This window comes from Lupinus angustifolius, chromosome LG08, assembly GCF_001865875.1.
Source record: "Lupinus angustifolius cultivar Tanjil chromosome LG08, LupAngTanjil_v1.0, whole genome shotgun sequence".
In the NCBI taxonomy this organism is placed as follows: domain Eukaryota; kingdom Viridiplantae; phylum Streptophyta; class Magnoliopsida; order Fabales; family Fabaceae; genus Lupinus; species Lupinus angustifolius.
In genome coordinates, this window is record NC_032016.1 from 10,515,315 (window position 1) to 10,527,357 (window position 12,043).

The window sequence follows — 12,043 nt, forward strand, 5'->3', positions numbered from 1 at the left end:
ACTCATACATTATCAGAGAATATATCTTTTTCTCATTCTAAAAAACACATGGAGTATTATTACATGAATAAAGATATCTACTATTTCAAATCTTGTATCTCTCCTAAGTGTCATATATCAATCAAAATATTGATATAATATTGATATTGATATATCATTCCCATGAGTTGAGTCATCGATCTTGAGATCCAATCAGAACTTATATCATTTCTAAAAATTGAATTCTCGATCTTGAGATCCAATAAGACGATAGTTCATGGTATATACTAAGGTATCTGATCTGATCTAGCTGTAAAGTTACAGACACTGACTCACGCAACATCATATGACCCACAAACAGACCAAACTTCTGAACCATCACTCTTTCACTTCACCAAACCAAGTTGAGATCATCTTCCACAATTCAAACTAAACACACATTCATTGTCTTCTACACTCTCACAAGTTTGGTTTTTGAACCAAAAGATCTGTGCCTTGTTCTGAAATGGAGAGTTCAGAAAAGGTGGTTGCTGTGATTATGGTGGGTGGACCCACTAAAGGTATTTCACATCTTTCCTTGCTTTCTTATCAAAGTTACAATCTTTTTATCATTTGGGATTTTGGGTCTTTATTTGATTTTGTTCATATGCTTTTATTTCAATTGTTTTGTTTGTGTAGGGACCAGATTTCGACCTCTTTCATTCAATACTCCAAAACCTCTTTTCCCTTTGGCTGGTCAACCAATGGTTCATCATCCTATTTCTGCTTGTAAAAAGGTTTGTTTCCTTTTCTCCTTAATTATACTTCACATTCTTCCTTAGTAACTATATTAAGATAATCAATAGCAACTTTCAATTTCAATGTTGACTTGCATAATGTTTTTTTAGTAAACCCTCATTTCAGTTCTCAAATTATCTGAAGTTTTGTAGCACCAATTAAGTCCTTAAAAGATTTGAATAATAGTAAGCTGAATGTGTTTATTGGTGATTGTGACTTAAGTCATCAGAAGGATCAATGTGGTGATGTTTTAAATCTTTCAAGGGCTTAATTATGACAAAAAAGTTGTAAGGGCATATATGGCGATACCGTAATATTTAGAGAATTGAATTGAGGCTTACTCTTTCTTTTTTCATATTGATGTATCCGACATTAAAGGTTAGCTTTGGAATGGATGAAGAGGAGATATGACTTATAAGATGTGGAGAAGTCTTACTAGTTTTTTGTGTCTTCTACAGATACCCAATTTGGCTCAAATTTATCTGGTTGGATTCTATGAGGAGCGAGAATTCGCTCTATACGTCTCTTCAATTTCATACGAGCTGAAATTGCCAGTAAGGTGACAGTTATATTAATAGCACGCTTTTATTTTTTAAATGTTTATAAACTCTGTTAAATGTTGAACCTAACTAATGACTATGATGTGTTATTACTAATGTACATCTAGATATTTGAAGGAAGATAAACCGCATGGTTCAGCAGGTGGCCTTTACTACTTCAGAGATATTATCATGGAAGATAATCCGGTTAGAAACATTTTTCTGATGACTGTGTTTACATTTTGTATCGTATTATGTATTGAATTAAAATGTTTTATGCCGAAGTTCTAACAGATAGGATACCTTTTGATTGCAGTCACATATCTTTCTGCTAAATTGTGATGTTTGCTGCAGTTTTCCACTATCATCCATGCTTGGTAAGTATGTTGTTATTACGGCACAGTAGTTCTTCAGAAGTACGGTGCCGCTGAAATATTTCTTTCTTCCTTTTGCAGAAGCGCATAGAAGATATGGTGGGATGGGGACAATGTTGGTAATCAAGGTTGGTGCATTAAAACATTATTGCATGTATAATTGTATATCCATGTGCATTTTAAGTTCATGCAAATGGTGTTGTGTCTGTGTATAAATGCATCTTTGTGTTTCATTGCAAAACCATTTTTTCATTCTCCTTTCGGGGTTGGGGATGTCATGTGCAGGTTTCTGCGGAATCTGCCAGTGAGTTTGGTGAGTTGGTTGCTGATCAAACCACTAATGAATTGCTGCATTATACTGAGAAACCTGAGACTTTCGTGAGTATTCAACTTGGTTCATTTATCTTCACTTTTTCTCAAGAAAAAGAAAATTTGTGTAACGTATGCGGCATGTCTATCTTGCTTCTGATTTTACCTAGAGAATATTAACCATCTTATAATATGCAGGTTAGCAATTTGATAAATTGTGGTGTCTACATTTTCACCCCTGATATTTTTAATGCCATCGAAGATGTATCTATGAATCGAGAAGGCAGAGGTTGGTCTCTTTCCATCACAATTTCAAAAGTCTCAATCATAAAATGGTTGTTATTTCATGAATGAGTTCCCTAAAACGCTATATTTAACTTGTCTTCAACCTGGAGAATTTTAAGCAATAAGTACAGTTTCGTTCTTGTTTTACTGCAGCTTCTCATCTTCAAGATAATACTGTTAATAACACAGGTGTCTTACAAATATTAACATTTTGTTTTGTCCTTTCTCATCTATTCATAGACCCTTAGTTATGAGATGTATGTGAGAAAGTATAGAAAGAGAGTCGGTCTTTACACTAAGGGGATGATGGGAAATATTTAAGCCAATAACCTGCACCATGACTAAACCCCGATGTGGCAATGGGAAAGAGGTGAAAAGGGAAATTCAGTTAGTTAGGAGTGGGGATAAATGTGAGATGAGAAGAGAGGTAATGTTAGGCCATTATTCAGGAAAGGTTTCGGGGCCATTTAGCTAGGAAGGAGCAAGCCCTCTAAGTCTGCGGGTGTTTTATATCTTTATCTCTAGTTTTTCAGCTTAATCAAGTGGAAATATCCTCCTTTTAAGGCGCTAGACTTCATTTCTCCTTTTGTTAATTTCCGGTAACTATCATCTCTCTTTTAACTTCTGTATGTGCTGAAACGAAGTTTGTGTCAAACTGGTATTCGTTTTAGTCACCGTGCACATATGTTGGCCCTCTGGGAGCTTATTTGTTCATCTACGCCAAAGGAAATATTACTGACTAAACGAGCTATCAGCGTAGCACATTTTCTTGGCAGTCATGTAGACAAATGTCTTATCAGTTTATCTCTTATTGAATTACTGGGTCTGGTTGAAGTTAAAACATATACTTTATGGAAAACATATGAACCTGGCCCTTTTATGACCTTTTATTGTTAATCGAAGAAGATATGGGATACTTCATATTCTAATGTGCCAAGAAGGTTCTCTGCATAGTAAAGTGCAAATCTTTGTTTTGTTTTTTTAAACTCTGCTGCATTACACACACACACACACATATATATATATATAATTATAATGTTACTTTTTTTAATCAATGACATGTGCATGCTAGGAACTAGAAAATCTCTATTCTTTTGCCTTCAGGATTTCACGTTATCATCTAATTTATCTTGTGGCCTTGTGCTATTCACAGTAAAGTTGTATGACTGGATATTGATTTTATTTTGTTCAATGTATTGCAGCTAATCTACGTCGTGTCTCCAGCTTTGAAGCACTCCAATCTGCCACAAGGTTGATTCAATACGCTTCTTTTTTAAATTATTTTTAACTATACTCGAGAAATTTACTTTACGGCATGCATGAATACACATCCGAACAACCTATTGGTTTAGACATGTGCCAAATGTGAAAGTAATGTTGTTCATTATCATTCAGATAACCAACCCCCAAAGATTTTCCTTTTTCTACATCTTGGCGATTCAATGAGAATCCAGACACATTGCACATTCTTTTATCGGTATGAAAACTGAAATATCTGCATGGATTCATGCATATATTTTTCCTTCAGGACTCTTCCCTCGGATTTTGTAAGACTGGATCAAGATATATTATCTCCTCTAGCTGGAAAAAAGCAACTGTATACATATGAGACAATGGATTTCTGGGAGCAAATTAAAACTCCAGGGTATGGTTGTGTAGTATCTTAATATTGTCTTAAACTTTAATCTTCGAATGTTATTGGCTTTTACTAATAGCATACATCTGACATTAACAGAATATCTTTGAAATGCTCGGAGTTGTATCTTGCGCAATTCCGGTATACGTCATCCCATCTTTTGGCTAGCGGAGATGGTAAAAGGAATGGTACAGTTGTTGGTGATGCATATATTCACCCCTCTGCAAAAGTTCATCCATCTGCAAAGGTAGTTCCACTCTTGCCTATATAAGAATGTTAACCTTTCCTCTTTGAGACAAAATTTAATACAGTGCTAATACATTGTTGCATTTTCTGCTGTAAACTACGAAAGACTAGGCAAATTTATTTGATCTACCATTGAAGTTATTCTGTATGGTGTTGTTTCCTGGAATAAACGTTCTCGGTTATGATATATGAACTACAATTGAAGTTTTTTAATTCAAATATGCTTTGTTCCATCCTGTTCTAGCATATCTGCCAAACACTACCTTGGAGTTAATTTGTTAGATGAACGGCGAGATTATGATGGCATGGTCAAATTATGATGGCAACATTTTATTTAGATGAACGGCGAGAAACCAAAATTTGTGATCAACTTAACTCGTGTTTTCATTTTCTTGAACAGATTGGTCCCAATGTTTCTATCTCGGCTAATGTGCGCGTAGGTGCTGGCGTCAGGTTGATCCATTGTATCATCCTGGATGATGTTGAAATCAAGGTAAGGAACTGGATGCCTAAGATGTATAATATTTCATTGTATAAAACATTAAACAAATATGTTGTTTCTCCTGACAGGAAAATGCTTTAGTTATAAACTCTATTGTCGGATGGAAATCATCGATCGGAAGATGGTCGAGGGTGCAGGCAAGTTTAGTACAATTTTAAACATAGTGATATAGAAGATAAAGCAAAAATATAGAGAGAAAATTGATTCAAAGGGAAAGTTTGAACAATCATATATCTGTGAGAGATTTGAAACTTTACTTGGTAATTGAAAACTTGTTTAGCCCTCTGTTGTTTTAAGGTTAAAGTATAATTCTGTCCCTATATTTGATGCATGTTTTCAACTTGGTCCCTATATGTCAATTTCTATTTAGTCCCTTCACAATTATTTTCAAGTTGATCCTCATGATTCATTATTGTTATAATAGTGTTTGTTGGAGTTTATTATAAGGATCAAATTGTGAATACTTTTCATATGTAGGGATAAAAAGTATACCTTTTCGGTACCTATACTTGATACTCATTTTCACTTTGGTACTTATAAAAGGTGAGGACCAAATTGAAAACAAGGGATTGAATTGAAATTTTTTTATAAATAGGGATCAAGTTGAAAACTAGCATCTTATGTAATGAAAAAAAGTCTAGTCTGATCTTGTTTAACATCTCAAGCCTACTATAGCTGACTAATAGTGAATTGAATGGTTCAGGCTGATGGTGACTACAATGCAAAGCTTGGCACAACCATCCTAGGTACAAAATTCCCTTTATTTATTCCATGTAACATGTTCTCAAAATTCACTTACCAACAAGGCGTTGGTCTAGTGGTGTAAGACCCTACTGGATCCTCAGATAGACCAAAAGGTTAACAGTCTGATTCCTAGGAGTAACATTTGTTGAGAGGGGCAGCTAGCCACACACCCTGAAGGGCATTAGTTTCTTGATACCGTTGATTATACGAAAAAAACTATGAACTTATATCTTTTTCCCCTTATGATAATTTTAGGAGAAGCTGTGATAGTTGAAGATGAGGTGGTGGTGATCAACAGCATAGTTCTCCCCCATAAGACTCTCAATGTCAGTGTACAAGAAGAAATCATCTTATAATATTGAGAAGAAAGTTTTACTAGTAACTCATCAAAAGATGAGGCTTGACAGGAACAAGGAAGTTCTGACTTCTGGTATAACGAGATAAATTATCTCCTTTATTTATTAAAATCATGATGTGTCCTATATAATCATTTTCTACAAAAGTATTTCTAAAACTAAGCAAAATTGTACACATGTCATACTTTTACTGACTGAAGGAGATAAGTTATCTCATGATATGGGGAGATACTTTATTCTTATATAAATATCACCCCATATATGAATTGCCTGAGTTTTTGTCTTATATAAGCAATTTTCAATACATTTTTATCTATACTTCCAATTTTATTTTATGTCCACAGAGGGACCAATAAAATCAATTATTAAATTATATATCAAAGTTTTGACTGGGAATCTTGTATTATTTCTGTTTATCTTCTCTCTCAAGTAAGTTTATATGCTAAATTCCAATAAGCTAAATTCATATTTTGTTCTCATAAACTTTCTAAGTTATTCCAAGCATTCACTAAGTCCTCTTTCCTTGGCTGCACTTTTTCTTCACATTCCCTTACCAACACATCAAAACTCAATGTTTAAATCAGAAAAGTAGCCCAAGATTAATTTACCTCAACCATCAATGGTGCATGTAACAGAATAATAAACATTCCCTTAATTTACAGTTTATTAAGCCTTTAATAATTTCCAACAAATAATAAATATATTAAATATAAGTGAGGATAAGGTGGTATGTTATGTAAAGTTTAGGTTAAAGGTTATATTTTATATATAATCAATTATACTTGTAGGAATAAGAGTAAAAACTTGATATATTCACTTACATTGTTAGCTTATATAGTGATGAAAATGTAACAGCTAGTTCAGAAAGACAGTGATGAAAATGTATTAAATGAATATTGACTTTATTTTATTTTATACAATATTGGTATTTTTTGTGTTCTTAAATGTATTTCAATCTTAATATTTCAATATAAAATTTTTAACTACTATACATGTATTCCTCACGTTCGATTATAAAGTTCAATGTACATGAGTATGATTGATATAACTATGATTGACATACATATCATAGACATTATATTCAATCATAGAATATTATCTTTAGATCCTACATTATTTCTCAAATAGCTTTCAAGTATTTGATATCTTTTTAGGCATACAAATATTCTACACTTTTCCAAATACTAAGTATTTAACACATTCCTAACAGTATTCAACACCTTTTTAGATAAGTATTATTTCAATATCAAATCTCTTTCATGCTTTTTTAATCTTTATCAACTCATTGTATTTGAAGATTTGAAAGTTTAAATCAAATGGATTTATAACTCAATATAAAAAACAATACTAAAAATATATGATATAGTCTCTCAAGTGTTTTTCTCGTGCTTTCTTCTTTTCTTCATATCTAGTAGATCTCTTATTCGCTTGTTTCTTGCCAGCTTGAATCTTCAAAGGTGGTTTTCTTAAATACAACATCTTTAAGATCTTCAAAAAAGTTTCAACAATCTTGAAGATAATATTTGTTTAGAAAGTATTTAATGCAAGGAATGCATTGAGTTTGATATCGAGATAGCATGTAATGTAGAAAATTTTCTAGAAAAACAAAAATTCTCATTAAATAAATGCTAATAATTTGAAATGAATTCAAATGGTGAGACATGTGAAAAACTCATTGAGTTGTACAAGTAAATCAATAAAGCTTACACATGTTGGACACACTAGTCTCTGGATGCATGTGTCACGGGGCGAGTTACTCGTTGGACGAGCTTGGTACTTAGATGTGATTACTCGTTGGACGAGCTTGGTACTTAGATGTGATTACTTGTTGGACGAGTTTCATCTTTCAAACATATTATTTTATTTTTCTAAATGTTTTTAGCTTTACACATTTAATATAATCATTTGTCCTCTTGAATTTACTTTCCTACTCAAAAGTTCATTCATTTCTTTAACCATATAGTCTTGACCTACTATTTATAATTTAATCCTTTGTTGAATTAGTAGTCTCAAATTTCTTTGCTATTCAAATTCAATTTTTGGTAATTAATCTAAACATAAGGGATTAGCTTAGAGATTTTTTATATCAGTTAGATCTAATAATATTATTTAATTCAAAACTACTTTCACTTGATAGGAACATAATTTCATTTTCTAAAATAGCCAAGCTTTATAGAATAATTAAACTTATAAAAATAAAATCTCCTAAAAATAAAATTCCACTTAATATTTTACTGAAATTAGGTAAAAATAGTAAACCTAAAAATTAGAAAATGTAATGGTCCCGTAGCTCAGTTGGTTAGAGCGTTGGTCTTATGAGCCGAAGGTCGCGGGTTCGAGCCCCGCCGGGACCAATTATTTTTGCTATTAATAGTAAACCACTATTTCAATTCATTGAAACTGGTTGTAGTAACTCACATTCATAAGGAAATTGATGCATTGTTTGAGTATTTTCTGCTTCCATAAGTAAAGTTTAATTGTATGATCACAATTTATTTTTACCACCTCCCATCTTTTAATTGATTTTCTTATTATTAAGATGAAGTTTATAGTGAGAAATTATCCAATTAGGTGGAGATGGTACAAATATTTTTTATTACAAGAGTTATACTCAAAATTTTGTCCTATAGTAATAAATTGATAACTTTTATGGAAATGCATGCTCATACATATATTCCATATAATATTCTTTGTTACTACACTACAAACATGTATCAACAAACATTACAAAATTTAATGATGGTTCTCTTTGTCTATACACAAATCAAAGAATCTTTGGTACATAGTTACAAATGGATCAAAAATTAACCAAGAAAAGAAGAATCTCTTGTGGTTGCAACTCCTATATGTGGCAATGATTTGAATGATGAATGCTTATGGGTTATGTAAAGATCATAAGATGCCCAAAGATAATCAAGTGGACATGGTTTCATAGCATCAAGCCTAACCCATGGTTTCCCTTTACCACTCCAATGAAGCAAACTAACTTGACCATGATGCAAAGTCCTACAAGTATCAACAACATTATCCCCTCCAAGTCCATGTTGATTCCATCTATGTCCAATAGCTTCAACATCTCCACCAAAAACCATCAAAAATGGAGGAAGTGAACCCAACTCATAAATTCTCCTTTCCTTTTGAATTTCCATCCATTTTTCAATTTTCTTTGTGTAATCACCCTCTCTCCATTTTACCAAATCCATTACCATTACTCCGGTGTTGAAATAACAAGGTTTTTTTGTTTTTTCATCAAACTCCTTAGAGAACTCATTACTAGACCAAAACTCGTAGGAGAAATATCTTGTAAAATTTGCATGACAATATTCTGGTGCACCAATCACTCTTGACCCAGATAATGAAACCTTCCATAGCTTTCGAATATCGTCAACAACTATAACATCAGAATCTAAATATATAACTCTCTCAACACAATTCTCAAGCAAATCAGCTAAATAACTTCTTGCATAATTCAATGGATTTTCAAGTGCTTGCCTTATAGAAGGTGATATTAGATGATTGACTAAACTTTCCTTAAACATATAAACTTTGAATCTAAGATAAGGAAAGGAAGATTCAACAATCTTGTTAAAATCAACCTTGTTCTCTAATCTTGAATCAGATGCAATGAAATGAAAGAAAAGATTCTCAGGACAAGAAGTGTGTTTGAGAACTGAATGAACTGCAGCTATAGAACCTCTTAAGTAGTCCCAATCAATGGTCATAGCAATATGAACAAATGAAGGGTCACATGCAAAATCCAAATCCAAATTGTTTCTATCAAGTAGAGAACACTTTTGTTGATTTCTATATTCTGGGGCCTCTTTGAATTGCAAAAAGGAATCAACTTTAGCTTCAATTTCATAGCCACTATTGTGTAAGATCTTGTTGTTAATAGATCTAATAGCACTAGCTTGAAAAAGAAGCATACAAGATGAGAAAAAGAGCACATAAATAATTGATTTAGAAAGAAACATCACTCACTCACTCTATAACTATAACTTTGAATTTAGAACAAAACACATTAATTGATATAAGAAAAGGAGTAGAAGATGAGAGAGATAATACTATGAAAGTATATAAATGAAATGAAAGAACATATAGGATTTGAAACTAGGTTGTTATGGTGTCTTGTGACTAAGGTAGGCTCCAAGAACCTTCATATGGGTTTGTGCCTTTTGAATTGTCCCCATATTGAAATATTAAGGTGAAGTAAATATATTGTTCAAATTGAATTCTTGACACTAATGCGCTGTATAATGGTATAAGGTTTTATTAGGTTCTGAGATTAACCAAAAAGTCAAATGTCTGATTTTTTTATAACTATACTTGTTTGAGGAGATAAATATACACTTCGAAATATAATAGTTTGTTACCTAGAAGTTATGAGAATATTCTTGTTATACCAAAAAAATATTATATGCTCCTTTATTTAAAATGTCTTTTAAGGCAACAACTATCAAATTTTACTTATTAGAGAAAATAATTTATGTTATAACTGTAGCATTATTTATATTTAATCACCATATTTTCAAAATAATAATAATAATAATACAAATGAATAGTAGATAAATTTTAAAAAATACAGAAATAATACATTTTAGGAAAATATATGCATAACAAATATAATAAAAGCACGTGAAAATAGAGATAAATTTGTACACAATAAAATATAAAATAAATCAGTTGGGACCTCAAACATTAATAAAACCTAAAATGATCATAAAATATCAAACGTATGTCAAATCAATCATTTTAACATATTAATATATGATATGAACTATTTTGACTCATATTCATGATATTTAAGTATTAATTTTGACTTTTATTTTTCGACGATCAAATTAATACACCCAAAAAAAATTTAATAACTAAAAGTAGGTATTTAATAATATCAAAATTTTGGAGATTGAAGAATACATTCATTTAACCTTGGTTTGCTTAAAGGGTGTGAGACTTTCGGTTACATTGAATAGAGAGATTACCTATGTGTGACCACATACATTCGATATTTTTATATTAAATTGATTCAAATTAAAAGTATTAAGAATAATAGTCTATGGCAGGGTTACACGCTACAACTTCGAACGCGTCAAGATCTAATTAATATAATATATGCTTATTATTTTATTTATCTCTTCCTTAACCTATGAATCTACACGTTTATTATTTTTTTTGTATTATTAATTTTATTGTTGCATCGTAATTCTATACTCGAATTCATCTCAAAATTTATTATTATTTTTAAAATATTATCTTCAGATTCATTTCATCTGCCATTTTCTTGTATTTAGATAAAAAATTAATAGAATGGATATTGTTTCCAAATGTTCAATTTTGTCATGTTAATGGTATTTGTAAAAAAAAATTAATTTCAAATTAAAGTCATAATAATAAGTATAATGGGTGGTTGAGTAATCAATTGAAAATACTCAGTTATTGAATTAATAATTTGTTAGACAAAACATAATTCTTTTTTTCTAAAACACAACGTTCAACATGCAAAATGGTATTGTTTGTGTGAATATATATTTTTATTCTCTTCTCTCTCTAAAGTCTCTCCTCCTTTGAATTCAATCAAAGACTGAAAAGGTAAATAAATAATTAAATATATTTAGAGGACCCCAATGATATGAAACACGGTTTATAAATGCTTTTAATGAAACCACGCGTGTATTTCTTGACCCATGTCACACGTTATTATGTTCAATCAAAAGTAACAACATTCTCTTAACCTTAACCGACCATATAAAAGAATTCAACAACATTTATATATTTGCATAAATTATATGGCACAAAAAAACATGATAGTAGTCAAAATATTATGGTCAACCAAATACAAACCTTCAAAATTTATGTGAAGAGCATCCTATGTTGATTTTGGTGTGCATATATCTTTGTATAAAAATAAACCTAAAACTTTTCCTCCTTTTATATCATTGGAAAAATACAAGTATCCAAAAAATATCAACTAAATGTCATAGTCAATAAAAATTAATTTAATTTGAAAACTTATAATACCAAGAAACATGGACTATAACCCTCTAATACCAAGAAGATGGATCCAAGAATCTACGCACTGACAATATAATTTTCAAGTAATGGTGACATCAATGCAAATTCGTGCAATGAGCTATGAGTTTAATCACATGGTACACGCACCTTTAGGCCAATTGATGGAAAGTATCAAGTGATCACACTCGTAGCTCATTGCACAAAGGTAGAAAATCATCTTAAACATGATGGTGATTTTGATCAACATAGTGAAATATAATACAATGCTTATCAAATTACTTTGC

General features: G+C 31.3%; 2 protein-coding genes and 1 non-coding gene across 3 annotated transcripts; 2 read left to right on the forward strand and 1 right to left on the reverse strand.

Annotated features, from left to right (window-relative positions):
• Positions 272–5,847, forward strand: LOC109354698 (mannose-1-phosphate guanyltransferase alpha-like). Its single transcript, XM_019597376.1, has 15 exons — positions 272–539; positions 658–755; positions 1,215–1,315; positions 1,424–1,502; positions 1,612–1,672; positions 1,751–1,797; positions 1,955–2,047; positions 2,177–2,267; positions 3,466–3,514; positions 3,792–3,908; positions 3,999–4,146; positions 4,546–4,638; positions 4,716–4,784; positions 5,351–5,393; positions 5,647–5,847. The coding sequence occupies exons 1-15, from the start codon at positions 485–487 to the stop codon at positions 5,745–5,747; spliced, it is 1,245 nt and encodes a 414-aa protein (XP_019452921.1). The 5' UTR covers positions 272–484; the 3' UTR covers positions 5,748–5,847.
• Positions 8,028–8,101, forward strand: TRNAI-UAU. Its single transcript has one exon. It is a non-coding gene; the product is annotated as a tRNA-Ile (tRNA).
• Positions 8,380–9,829, reverse strand: LOC109354699 (probable galacturonosyltransferase-like 10). Its single transcript, XM_019597377.1, has one exon. It carries the CDS (start codon positions 9,719–9,721, stop codon positions 8,552–8,554), a length of 1,170 nt encoding a protein of 389 aa, XP_019452922.1. The 5' UTR covers positions 9,722–9,829; the 3' UTR covers positions 8,380–8,551.